Genomic DNA, 14,851 nt, shown 5'->3' on the forward strand with positions numbered 1-14,851 from the left:
ACTTTAAGCACATGAAATAGGTTTAAAAAAATTTTACCCCAGCAGAGAAACACTAACCAAAATGTTTCTGGCTCTTCAAAGTCCTAGATAGGCAGTGGTCTCATAAAACACTGTGAGAAAATTGTTTGGAACCAAATTCAGGTGAGCTGTGGCAAGGCTGTAACATTTAACTGTACACATTTTCCAAATGGGCAAGGTATCTCCTCTGATCCCTTTGGAAAATAATTTATTTAGTTTTACAGCTGCCTAAATCATCCAGCTAGGATTCCATAGGAAACATGCCATACTTCCCCAGAATAAAAGTGTTTAACACCAGAGGGACAATAAACTCTACATCTTCCTTAGCTTCCATTTAGCTGTAGGGGAAATAAATGCAACAACATGCAAGACAGACATATATATCAATATATATCCCCCCCAACATCCAACAGCCTGAAAAGAGTTTGCATGTATCATGTATATATTTTTTAGGTTATTTGGCATTTTTAAAATAATTTTGTGACAATTATACTTCAATGCATTCAGTGTTACTCTGAATACTGCCAGCCTCAGTCACATGACATTGTAATGCACTGAAAAGTTTCCTTTTGATGCCTTGAAACAATAGCTGTTAGATTTTAATGAATATATATTTAACCTTTAGGTAGATAATACTGTGATGAGTATTATCCTTCACCTTTTGGCTTGGTTCCCAAGGAAACTTCCCCTTTTTATATTTCATTTGTTACTGGTTTGGTTTGCTTCTTCTGAACTAACAAATCCAGATTAATTTATCCTATCCACCTGACTCTCCTACTGACGAAACTGTTCTTATACCCTGCTTGCAAACTCCATGTTTGCAGATGTGACAACCAGGGAATGAAAAGAGAGTTCTGTAATGATCAGAGAAAGAGGAGGCTGCCTGCAAACACTGACTGCTTCTTGCAGCACTTCCCTCAGTTATTAAAATAGCATTATACTATCTCAAAGTTTTGTAAACTGAGATACACGGAGAGATGAAGTCCCTACCTGTGCTGTACTAAAACCTAAATAAGCCAAAGATATTCAACAATACTCTCTGTCCCAGACTCATGTCACACAAACACTTAAGCATCTGCTCATCTTTGCAAAACTGCTCTTGCGATTTCACTGGACTGCAGGGTAAATTTAAATTTAAAGACATTCTCATTTGCAGACTCAGGACCTAACGGAATGATATATTTTGCATCAGGCTTCACTACCATTTAAGATGCTGTAGGGTATCCCTCCTGGCTTCCAGCTGCTGCTCCAGAATGGCACGGTTTTATCCTAAGTCCCACGTTATCTATCAGCCCAGATGTCTCTGATGCCCTCAGGCATCTACAGTGACACCTGTATTAGCCCAGCTGTCATCACACTAAAATGAAGATTTCAGAACAACATGGCTTGATCCAAGGGAGGGAGTGAAGAGCTTTTATTAACTCCTGGGAGTGTGATCTGCAGGCAGAACCCTATCTACTGTACTTTTTATTTTCTAAATTGCACCGATCTTTTCAGAGGGCTGGAGACCCGTCTAGTAACAAAATGCTACAAGGTATATGTAATGGAACTAAACAACTGACCTGCAGTACAATGTCCCGTCCATTCCGTGTGACATTAACAGTGTGGGGCTGTCCATTGGCCATGTTTCTGTGGTCAATGTCAATGTTATATGGCTCTTTGGTGCCCCCAAGGTTGTACCGAATTTGCAGATTCCCTAGCAAAAAAGAAAAAAACATGAAAAGCACCCTCAGGTATTTCGATCTTTATTCACCAGCTATTTTCCCATCTTTATTTTCACATACAGCTGTTATCATTTCACACTTAATTGCTCTCATAGCTGGTCTCTGCAGTAAGAGAAGAGCTGGTGTTTGACATTATAAAGTTACTGGGCTGAAACTGCCTCTAGTTTATAACCCAGAAGAGTGACAATGACCAGCATCTCCAAAACACAGTATTTGTAAACACTCCAGACTGCAAACCAAACAAATTGGAGTTATGCCTTGAACAATATGGACAATTGGTACAAAACTGAGTACATCGAGTAACACTATTGTTGAGATTATTATACTTGCTGCAGTAAAATTCTTCAAAATTGTACAAAGCATAACATTTTCTAAAGAATAAACCATCAACATGCACTGAATAAAGGCAAAATTACAACAAATTAGCACTGACACATAATTCACACAAGGGACTTCCTTGCTCTCACGTTTAATTGTTGTTGATGGGTGACCGTCTGGACTTCCATGGAAATTTAGTATTATTTTGTGAAATGCAAACCTCAGGTTAGGTTGTTAGAAAAGTATAGTCAGGAGTGGTTAATTGATATTCATAACATACTGCCAGAACAGATCTTTCTTTTCTAAACAAAAGTGAAGTGTCTCCTCTTCATAACACATTTAAATATTTGATTAAAAGGAAGAATGTTTGGAAAGGGAAATGCAGCCCCCACTCTTGATGAAAAATGGAAATATTCTGGCCCAAAAGAGCAGACTTAGACCTTTATAACTATAGTTGTGTGATGTTGGATTTCACTCATGCACCTCCTTTCTTCCCCATGAAGGGAAAAAAATGAGTGGCATGTAGAATACTCGTATTATCCCATAGAAGAGAGCAGTAGTAAAATCATCCTAATTATGATTTTCATGGGGCACTAAGGCACTATTTGGAATCGAAGTAAATTCAGTTTATATACAGTTTTAATACTGTAGCAGCAAATGGTCCATATCCAACCTTCAACCACCACCAAAACGTTTAGGACATTATATACTATACTGCTTCCTTATTTTAGTCACCTCAGTGAGTATCCAGATTTTCAGAACAGTACATGACACTTTTCACTGACTACTAGGGATATTGCCAGGAGTTCAGCTATTCAGGTGCTGTCATGTGGATGTCTGCCTGTCCCCACCATACTGCTGGTTCATGACATGGGTCCAACTGTTACAGCAGGTTTTTAGTTACTTTTGTTTGTTTAGTTTTGTTTTGTGAGGGAGGATTGGCTAAAGAAACACCACAAAACGGAACAATTACATGAGTACCAAATCTAGTAGAAGCAGAATAAAGGTTCAGATTTCTAAGTGCTCTACTTTTACATGACAAGGGTGAAGAGATTTTCTCATCAGTTCAGAGCTTCCCCTTAGTGTCAGCCTGGTATTGTCAACTGTGCCTTCAATGGAGAGATCCCAGAGCAGTTGCTTACCACTTGGGTTCACAAGCACAGCCATGAAGTCCGGGGTGTAGGAGCTGACGTACAGTAAGACACAAGGGAACTTGGTGGTGCTGAAGCTGAAGCTGAGCTCTTCCTTGTTCAAGCTGAGGTCAGGTGCTGTGATCTCAGGATCCGCAGAACTCAAAAGTGTCCGGCTAACTAAATCCTTCACGCTAGTCCCTAGGGAGTGGAAATTGTAACGAAGCCACATTCCTTCTTCAAAAAATGCTCCCACGTCTTGAACAGAACAGGAAAAGGAGGATGGGAAAAAAAGAGGTAAATTAAATGTGCCAACACCTTTTGGTTGAAACATATTACTGTGACTTGATCAGTACTAATCTGTGCATGTTTCTACCGCTGCATTATTTAAGCACAATATTTAGGTCAAGAGCCTCACTATTTTCCCATGAGAATGGAAAGAGCAATCTCCATTTTAATGGTGGGTACTTGGATTCACAGAGCAAAGGAAATATTTCCTTTGGGGCACACAGAAAGCCTATGCCTATATGTCATATCAATACAACAGACAAGAATAATTATGATTTAAATTTATTCTCATTGAAATTTTGCGGTAGATAATGCTCCAAGGAAGGAGGTACAAGGAAGAGTGGCTTAAGGGACACAGTAAACAAACAACAGTCAAGGAAAAGGAAAAACAACAGTTCTGACCAGCAAATTTGAGCAGATTTGGAAGGACCTCACAAAGGAATAATGGCAATTCCAGCCCCTGAAAGGACTGGACACAATGCTTGTAAGCTATCCACAGCTAACACAATCCTTCGTGAGAGCTCCATAATGATGATGCCCTCAGGGGAGATAAAATTAACTAGGGAGCATGACTCAATAGGGAACAAGAGGCAGGAGATACCTGAAATGTAGATCCCAGGAGGTGAAATCTAGAAAAAGTTTTCAAACCAATCTGAGACAAGATGTGGTGTTCCAACACTCCTGACAGAAAATAAACCTACTTTTGGCGGAATTAATGCTTTCAGCTGAAAAAGCACTAGTAATGCTTCTCATAATAATGCAGTCCTGCCTCTTCTCTAACATTAAAATCATAATTCTAGGCTGATGTTCTTGCAGCAACGACTGACTTTGATAACCTCCTACAGGAATTCCTGCACCATTGGCCACCACTGGTATTGCCTACTCCAATGGGCATTGCTTGACTGACTTCCTATGGCAGTCATTCATTTAGAGACATTGTGATATTGGATCAGCTGTGCTGTCTGGGACAACATTGTTAAAGGAAATTTTTAAATTATATGTGAACTTGATTAAAAATATGTGTTTATGAACATTTTGTAAGATATTAAATAATGATTAAAAATATTATAATCATAATATATGAGTACTGTATTCAAAGAGGGGCTCTATGAAATGCTTAAAGCCATGAACTGTCTTTAAACAAAAAGTCTTTCATTATTTACTACCTTTCTACATGATGCAAAGTTGCCACAGTTTTGTGCAAAATTGACCATCTAAACAAGAAATTAATTTTTATTCTGTTTTAGCATTTTGAGTCTTCACACAATTCTAAGCAAAGGCTTTATCTTAAAACACATGAAGGAAGGTGCCTATTTTCCAAGCTCTACATGGGTACAGAGCAAGTCAGGAAAGAGCCTGCAGAATTCATTCAGAGTAGCTGAGTTGGTAAGGGGATAGGTAGAATTATAAAATTGTATTGATGATTCTTTCCAGAATTTTGCTACATCTACTGCTGGAAAAGCTTTATTTTTTTTTTTTTTTTTGCTACCATATGAAAACTCTCCCAAATTCAAAATATCACAGTTGCTGTGACCATATGGACATATAAAACACAGAGCCAAGCTGGGTCCCTAAGTGCTATAAATAATTTGATCATTCTGATGGATTTATAACTGCAATTTTATAGGGGAGAACTTAAATCACCTGAAAAAGTTATGGGAGATGCAATTTCATTTAACAACTATGTTTTGCAGTAGTATCAACTTTAGTGCTCCTGGATTAAAAGTGAAGGGCCCTTTCATGAAAAAACTTCCCCAACTCGTGATGCCCTCTACCTTTAACAGTGGTGTAGGAAACAAGCATTAGCACACAAAAATCTAAAGCAGTAGCTCCAAGTATTTGCAAGATGGGCCTAAAAATATCCCTATGACCACTAATTTATTTTTCAGCCCCCACTTGTGGCTCATACAAGCTGCTTCTGGGGCAGATGCTCTGCCAATTATGCGGCTGTGGCACTGGCAGAGCTGCCGGCCGTGCCAGGTCCTGACACTGCCACTGCTGGTGGGGACAGCAGCCCCTGTGGAGGCTCCACACTTGCACACAGCACACTGATGCAAAATTATGTTCGCCTCCAGCCTGTTTACTGCTTGTCATGCCTTTCACTGTAGGAGTAATCTTTGGAATTGCCTGGCGCTGTGCTTGCCCAGGGACTCACGTTCTGGGAATACTGGGACCTTCAGTCCTGACCTCGGGACTGCTCTGGGGCTTAACTGGAAACCGTGCAAAGCATTTTTCCAGAGCTGTAAATGTTATAAATTGCTTTATTAAATGTTCATTACTACAAAGAAAGCTTTAAGTAAATGGTGCTCTCTGAAATAATATTCAGATTATTCTGTGTTTCTGTGAGGTGAACTTGCGGGTCCTTGTGGGTCCCTTCCAACTCTCAATACTCTATTATATGACTTTTTTTTTCAAAAAGAGTTTCATGACAGAGCAAAGAATGTTCTGTATGTTTAACTTGATTTTCCCTGAGAAAATAATTTTCAATGTAGCTTTATTATTACAGGCATATAGGGTATTGTAATGAACCTTGAAATTCTCCTCACATTCACATCACCTCTTTTAAAAGGCAAGATAAGAAGAAGGTTCACTTTGGCTTTTTGAGTGTATTGAGCCTTCAATAGGAAGATATTGAATCCTCTCAAGTTCCAGCTCATCAAAGAGGTTGATGCACGTGATTATGCTCTTTACTGAAAGAAGCTGAAATCCTTGTAGCAGAACTGCAATGTGCTCAGCAACTCACAGGAGCAGGCTATTTAAACTATTAGGACATATTAAAAATAGCTAAAAGATAATTTTCTCTATGTTGAATGCAGTTATATGATGACTTGGAAATGCTGAGGGCTGACCAATGAGAAAGCTACCTACCTGGAGGTCACAAGTGTAGAATCTTCCTGAAGTTGTGCTAGAAGTAGTATGGAAGCCCTTCATGCAGAAAACCATTCGAGCTGCCTGAATATAGGGGGTCAAATGCAGAACAAACCCTGCTGCTGAAATGTGAAGGAAGTTTCCATGCACAACTCTTTTTTCTTCTGTAATATTTGAAATGCTATCTGAAAAGATGACTCTTGGGACATCAGGCATAAGGCATAGTGAAGGCTGCTCTGCAAACCGCCCTTTCAAGGCGGAGGCCTTAGGGAAATGAATGTGGTGGTAACAGATCTGTTTTCCTCAGGAAGTAATACCTATTTCTACACCAATATGCAGTGCAGTCACTCTCTGGTGACAGACTTTTCAAATATAAACACTTTGGGCTGGCTTTGTAGAGGAACTCAGAACAGGAACTGTGGCTTGTTAGAATCAATTTTATCAAGCAAGGTGCATGTCCCCAGTGTGAACTGCACATATGTTACAAAACTGTCCAGCTTCAATTTGGACAGGGGTGAAGCAAAAGCTGATCCAAAACTTCCACAGAAAATGCACATGTACCCAAAACTGACAAACTTATTTTGAAAGTTATGATTCTTTGGTCATCCCCACAGTCTCCCTCTGTCCACTCAGCTAATTTTTTTTTTGTACACTCTTATTCTGTCTGGGATCAGGAGTATTGAAAGACTGGAGGAAAAAGCCAAATAGCAATAAAAACCCCCATTTCTCCTACAAAACTTGCAAAGTCTCATGACATTTCAGGGGCGGTGCTGTAGACCTAAGAAAATGCAAGTAGGAATCTGATTCTCCTCTACTGCTTTTTACAGCAGTGAAATGTTAGTGTTGGTTCTTCTATTCTTAAGTATTTATAATAATTCTGTTAGCCATACAGTCAGACACATAAAGAACTTGTCTTCTTTCTCCATAACCTTTTTCTCATCTCTGAAAAACACTGTCAGCATGGCACAGGTGTGGCTGAACAAAACTTCAGCAAGATACTCTATCTGGGTGCATAAGTATAAGAGATACAGAGCTCAATAGTCTTTACAGCAATTAAATTTGCTCTATGCTGACAGTAGGGATAGGAATGTTAATAGGAATCATCATTAATCAAGTACCATACATTACTCTTAATAAATAAAGAAGCTTCAGCTTTGCGGGGCTACCGAAAAAATCCCCAGACCACAACCGCAATCCCCCCAGTTTCAACACACGACATTTTCAGGAGTGGCATTGTGAGAAGTGGAATCTCCCTTCTTTAGCAGGACAGCTCTCACTGACTCAAACTGCCATCTCATATTTTTCCAAGTAAACTGGACCTGATTTCTGCCATCTTTTACCTGAAGACCAAGGAGAAAGTAGTTCTGGTTATTTGTTTAACAGGCGTATTTATTTAATAGGCAGGGTATACCTGCCTTACAGAAGCTGGAGACAAAATCCTGACAACTATGAAGCCTGGAAAAGGACATGAGAACTGGGGCAGGAAAAGACTCTCTTTGTTTCACAAAGCTGACTGAAATGAGTTCTTACAGCTGCAAGCATGTCCCATCTGGAGGCCCTAAATGCCTCCTTGGCCCTGCTCAGATTCAGTAAGTTACATTACTCTGAGATGCAGCTTTCCAGTGCTCAATGATAGGTCTTCCCTGCATGGAGTTCTGGGTGTGAAAAGCAGCTTTTTCACAATCCTAAGCAAGGACGGTCACTGGAGGCGTTCTAGCACTTGATGCATATACAAAGATTCTTCAGACAAGGTAGACAGTTGAATAATTCCTCTTTCTTTTTGCATAACTTCCTTTCTTTTTGGATTTTACATATAGTTATGAATACTGAATATAGATTAACCAGAGCTTGCTTGTTCATCATATGGCAAAAAAATGTGCAAGGGAGCACCTAAAATTGCTGCTACTTCCAGGCTGCTGTCACAAAGACTAAGACTTGTTTGCTGAAATACCTTCTGGCCATAGGGCATCTGTAAAGGGTCAGAATCTCACAGCTGTTGATCTGGGAGAGAATCTGAGTGCTCCGAAGGTGATAATGCTCATAGTTTATCTGGTTAGCTCATGCAATGTTTTATTCTATCTTCAGGCACATTTAGTGTGTGAAATTGAGAACTGGGGATTTAAAGCTATTGTCCTACATCCTCAAGTCTCATATTCTGTCTACTCTTACTCTAATAATTTGTGATGCATGTTTGAACTTTCCACCAAAGTACAGTGATTGCTTGTAGACATTAATAGAATACAAAGCTAGTGAGGGCTTGCTTCTTCTATATGAATGTATCAGTACTCAGTATAAAAAAGGCTTTCTTGAACTATCAGAATCAGGGGATATACAAAGTAAGGTGCACCAGTGAAACTATGGGGTGTGATCATAAATCCATGCAAAGATTCTCACTACCTTCAGTAGAACAGGATAAGCGCCACAGGAGATGGGGTTTAGTCACCTGATTCATTACACTTTCAACCCTCCCTAGTCAATGCCAACAGGTAGATTCTGCCAGGAAGCAGTTTGATATGCTTAAACAAGGCTGAGCTCTGAACCCACTTTTGTAATAGCCCTGTAAAGCAGGTGCCTTTTGTTCTACCTTTCTATACCTGCACAGAAGTGTGCATGCCACAGAAAGCCTAAAAATGTCAGGAAAGTTGCAGTTGCAATTCATTGTGTACTGATTTGAAAGTATTATAGATTTGATCTGATGTCTGGGACAAAAGACTCAGAGTAAGGGAATGGCAACTTTCTGTTGAATCTAAGTGAGAAGCCAGCTTCATTTCTAGTGGAAATATCCATAATGGTTAAAAAGAAAAAACCTTAACACCAACCTTCCTCCTGCCACCATCAAATAAAATTGGACGGATGAAGCAAATGCAATATCAAGTGTACAACTGACCAGATTTCATGATTTTCTGCCAGGGAGTCTATGGAGGTGCTCTTTAGGTAACCCCAGAGAAAAGCTGGCAGGTTTGCAAGAGCTGTTTGAGAAATATTAGAGACTGTCATTTGATGATTGCACAGTATTCAGAGTAACAACCTCAGTAGGTGAGGTCTGGCTTCAATTCCTTCCTGTACTACAGGTCTCCACTTTAAATGTGAGCAGATCCTTCCTGCCCTCATTATCTCGTTCTCTTTCTGCATTACCATAATAAAAACATCTTCTCACATTACAGAGTTATTGTAAGCATCAATGCCTTATCATCTTGTGAGGTGCCAAAACTACTTCAGCAGCATGCAGATGTATAAATATATCACATGGGTGTCTGGTGTGAGAACTCAAACCTCCCAGCTGCCTTTGCACAGGCATGCAGCAGCCAGCAACGTTGCCGAGGCTGCTTTACTTAACTTTCATAAGATATCTGCATTCAGTGAGCAATGACACTAAAGCAGGCCTATTTTAGTTGTCTGACCAAGAAAGTCTACCACATGTTCTGAGCCAGGAATATGTATTTTTCTTTTTAACTTATTTCCCTGATTTGTTTGCCTTCTGTGTATAAAATAAGGAATTTGTGCTTTTTATAAGTAGTTTATAATGGATGATAAGTGAGCTGTCAAGCTCAGTGTTTAATCAGGTTGCTATCTCTTTAAGATATGCAATTACTATGGGGAAGGTTTGTTTTACTTTGAAAAGAAGAACATGGGGGTTTTTTTCCAATGAAAGAATTCTTGCACTGAAGTGCAATTTTCAAAGCACTAGAGCATAACTGTGAATGTTTAATAAGGCAGTATTGACACAACTGAAAAATAGAATAGCTTTACAAAGTATATATATATTTTTGTGAGTATATATATTTACTCAATAGGGGTTAAAATCTGAGTCCTGAAGTATGACCTACAGGTAAAAAAGCCTGACTGCAGCATTCAGACTTACCGAAGTAAGAGCTTAACATTAATAACCTAAAGAAAATTTCTCATGTAAGTTTCAGCTAACAGATCATGATCATGTTGCATATAGCAGAATTTTTTGGGGTCTGGGAGGAAATGTTGCCTTGATTTTCTGGGTTCTGTGATTCTGAACTGTGAAAACTAAGAAATTAGTTACCTTAAACCACGCTAACAATCCCCTCACCATTGTTTTCAGCAAAACAATGCAATGCAATTGCAACCAGCAAAATAAAGGGAATTGAATGAGTATAACCAGGGCAGAATTTGGAGGTGTTCAAGTGTCAGTTTCAGAGTCTGTGGAAGGGGGCAGAGCTGCTGCTCCCTGATACGTTTTGCACCCATTCAGCCCAGTAAAAAGCTGGTGTTTTTCTCTTTGAGACATAGAAGAGAGCAGGAAAAGAAGGAAATGTGACTGTGACAATACTACTTGTAAGTGCTTTCAGGGTTCATACAAATATGAAAACAAACATGAAGGACCTCATTTTGGGCATTGTCTTAAGGATTGCAAGAATTCAGACTGTGGATCTGAGCTTTATTCCAAAGAAGAAAAGAAAAAAGCGTATACCATCTCCTTGGTGTTTGTTAATGCAAATTGAGTAACTGCAGAGAAACTGGAAAGCTTTGAATTTACCCTTCCAGCACACCTGGAGGCACATGAGTCATGGCACCAGCTATTTAATTTTTTAAAAATTTTTCTTTGGCCTCACTCCTGGTGGATGCAATTTCTTCTCCTACTGTTGTTCCACTGCATTTCAATACCAAAGGAGGAATGTTTTCTCCCTGGGGTATGTCCCACATCAGAATGCTGCCACGTGCCCTGCATTTGACCTTTGCTGTTTTTTTGTTTAAAGAGAGGAAAGAGTTTGTTTTTTAGAGGAACAAAAATTAATTGTTTTTCTCAGAAATGCTCTTATGATGATAGGACAGCTGTGGGAGAAAAAAAGAAGAGAATTTATGCTTAAACAAAGGACAGGGAAAGGTCAGAAAGCAATCTGCAGGACAGCAGAAACACTTCAGCTATTCCTCAGAACAATTTCTCTGAGCAATGAAAGAAGTAAAACCAATTGCATATGCCTCAAATACAAAACAAAAATAGAGTTAAAATAGATGCCAGACTGTATTTCTGTACTTCTTTTTGTCCTTGTAAAATAGTAGTGTGATTTCCAGGCCACTACAACATCAATCGCATTGTGATGTGCTGCTAATAAGGCTGGAGACAATGCAATTTCTTGTCAGTCATCAGTCAGTGGCTCTAAGGATGGATTTCATCAGCAAAAGAATCCACAACATGCAAGGCCTGCTTTTATTGTGAGGTGTGTTAATTACTCATGAGCCATTGTATGGTGATTTCCTTATAGCAATGTTTTTTTCCTTTGATTTTCCCATCACTTCTGCTAGCACTTTCAGTATGCAACCAACCCCAAAAAGTTTACTGCAGGCAAGTAAGATTACAATATCAGAACAAAGCTTTTGGATAAGGGAAGTTTCCTGTGGCAAATTAAAATCAATGGGAAGAGAAGTCTGTGCTATGTTGTAAGGGTTATATTGTGCCACCTTCACTTCAGATGAGTGGCATGTTTTTCTGTTAATATCTCATATTGGTTTGAATGGGATGTCAGGCACCACTGATTATCAAACCAACAGATCTATTTGGCCTGGAATATTTACTCAGAGGAGCAAAATAATGAAACCTAGTCCTAGTCTATCCTGCAAAGCACTAACCCTGTTATTTTCTGGCAGCCAATGTGAACTCCTAGTGAAGGTGACAAAGGAAAATATTCTTTCTTGCCTCATATTAGACTTACTCAGAATTACAGCAACAAACAGCATACCGTGGTGCTGATTATAAAAATGACAGAGCAGTATTCAACTCTGTCATTATAAAGAACAAAATTCATTGAAAACAGATCATACAGTATTTGAAAACTTGTTCATAGACATTTCAGTGCTTTTACAGAGGGGAAAGTGTCACAGTGTTAATGAAAAAATGAATTGAAAGATAAGAATTACTATATTTTCATCAAAGTAAATGAAAATATAATTTAGGTGACATTTTTATTTTATAGGAAAAATTTTTCAAAAAACTTCTCCAATTTTTATAAAATTTTAAAATATTTTTTTAAGCTAAAATATACTTGGCTGTTTTGCCAGTACTTATTTTGCAGTTGTTATGTATGTTAGCTCTTTATTTCTAGATAATACATTTATTCTTGTCTCATGGACCAAGAGGACACAGTACAAGATTCCAGGAGCTGCTATTAGAAATAAAATGTAGGACCCCCTTCTTTCACAAGTCTAGGAAGCTTGACAACACACATAAATTGTTCCAGTGCTTTACTTGATTTAAAACGCTTAATGCAAGTTAAATTGACAATGTAAATGTAATGGGCTGTAAATGAACTGTTCTAAAGATCTCATTATCAGCATTGCTTGTTACGGAGATTTTACAATTATTTTGATCATAGGATGCCCCAAACCCAGTCTATTTTGTGTAATTTATCTTCTAGCTTTTTCCCCAGTGTCCCATTGTTCTTTCTGTAGGGAAGCCTCATGAACTCACCCACACTAAATCACACTTGGGGATATGCTAGATGAGTACAGCAGTCTCCAGTACTAACAGACAGGAAATTGGCAATTTGCACCTTGTACATAAGATCTGAAGGATTTAGAGAGTTATTTTTTAGCCTGGAACAGATTTGATATTTAGAGCAGAGATCTGAAATCATGTTTAAATGGCACAACACCGTATGGCACAGACATCCCTGCACTAACTAGAGTACCTTTGCATGAGCCAGTGCTGCCCAGCAGCAGCTCACAGCAAGTTTTACTGCATGCCCAAAGAATCCCTGTCAGAGCCCTGGGCCCTTGGCTGCACTGGGACTCCGATAAGGAGAAGAGTATAACATAGCATGATATTACTGCCATTGCTACGGCAGTTCTTACAGACCAGCCAAATCCAGGGTTTGTATGTGCTAGGTGCTCAGTTATTCCCCTAATGGTATGTTTTTATTCTGCTAGCTCCACCTCCAGGAAAAATTAAACACTTTAGCTTAGAGCTAGTTTTGGTGGAAGGTTGGGGCTTACCTATCCATAAGAGGAACAAAATCCTCACAAATAAAAGTCAATGTGATGAGTTCTGGCAACACAGAAAAAGCTATAAAATTAATTCAGTGAATATGGCATGGCAGCAATTATCTTTTCTTTTCCTTTTCTTTTTTTGAGTAAACATGTGATCTGTAAGAGATTGACCCAATTCCAGCCTGAATGGGTTTCCTCTACCATATAACTGCATTAGTGAACAGAAATACTAAATATGCATTACCATTATTCATGACAAAACATTTGCTAAATTAACTGAAATTACTGTATTCACATTCTCAGGAATTGCTGTATGTACAGTCCTGATCTGAATGGACATGTTTTATAGTTGGCCTTTGAAGCAATACAGCATGGTGAAAGCTGATGAAATTCCTGCATGCAAGCACAGTGGAAGCCATTACCTAGAGAAGCAGCTGCTTCCCTTTGGCTGCACTAGAAATGCATTATATTTATTGGAATTTATAAAATAATCATGCCGGACATTCATCCATATCCAGTGATGTGAATATTTGGTGATGTGAAAACAATCCCTTGGCTTTTAGAAGAGGGTGGTCCAGTATGTCAGCAATGGACAAAGTTTTTCTGTGATAGAATGAAATGCAGGTGAATATACACAGATATAAATGAAGGTGTGGGGAGAAAATGCAGTCCAAAATACAAAATCAGGTAAAAAGACTGCCTATTTCTGTCATAAACTTTATGTTTTCTCTAAGTGTGGCTAAAAGAGAGTAGAGTATAGATACCTGCAAAATAATTCTCAGCTTTTGACTTGGAAAAAGGTGTTAAGAAAGAGTTGCAAACCAGAACATCAAAGGCCAGGTACTGTTCCCTACAGTCAAGTTAGCTTCATGAGGGGACTCTGGTGTTTGGTGACCTAGACTGCCTGCAGGATTCCTGGTTCAGAGGGGAATGTAAAAGCAGATGAGCACTTTATGAGGCAAGAGGTTTCTTTAACACCAGGGATAGTGATGAGAAGAGCCTTCACATTTTTAGCTGAAACTTTGAGAAAGTTTTAAAAATCATTAGGGAAAGCAGTGGATTAGACAGTCAAACCAAGAAAAAAATGTGGAAATAAATTTGTACTTTTGTTCTCACTTTTTTGTTGTTGGATCCATCTTTCTCCTGCTCCTTGCCTTTCTTTCTCATGCAGACCATAGTACATTGTTCTCTTACAATCATTGATTTTGAAAATCCAGAACATATTTTAGGCATTTTGAAAGGACTGACATAAATGTGGGAGCTCTGTGCCTTCCCTTATCCTAGCAGATTCAATCCCTAACCCAGTCTGAGGTACTAAAAGACTTGATCTACTTACAGAGGGAAAAAATTTTTGAGCCAAATGCTGGCCTCCCAATATATAAGATATTCAACCCAAATGTCATATCTACACTTCTGAATGACTAGGTAGCTTTTGCTTAAAATCTATGTTTTTCTTCTAAAGAACTTACCATGACATTGTGCTAGTTGGAATTTATTGTTCTGCAGTTCAAGACTATGGAATACAGCCTGCCAGATCTGTAACTACTACAG

At 38.8% G+C, this 14,851-nt stretch overlaps 1 protein-coding gene across 1 annotated transcript in view; it reads right to left on the reverse strand.

The window, feature by feature from the left end:
- CNTNAP2 (contactin associated protein 2) overlaps positions 1-14,851 on the reverse strand; it is a 1,047,354-nt gene that overhangs the window by 75,848 nt on the left and 956,655 nt on the right. Inside the window, exons 19-20 of the mRNA XM_069007741.1 lie at positions 3,203-3,448; positions 1,581-1,714 (exon numbers count right to left, since the gene is read on the reverse strand). Of these exons, the coding sequence (XP_068863842.1) occupies positions 1,581-1,714; positions 3,203-3,448 (380 nt within the window). The remainder of the gene's footprint in view (positions 1-1,580; positions 1,715-3,202; positions 3,449-14,851) is intronic.

Source organism: Aphelocoma coerulescens, chromosome 2, assembly GCF_041296385.1.
Source record: "Aphelocoma coerulescens isolate FSJ_1873_10779 chromosome 2, UR_Acoe_1.0, whole genome shotgun sequence".
NCBI classification, from domain to species: Eukaryota; Metazoa; Chordata; class Aves; order Passeriformes; family Corvidae; genus Aphelocoma; species Aphelocoma coerulescens.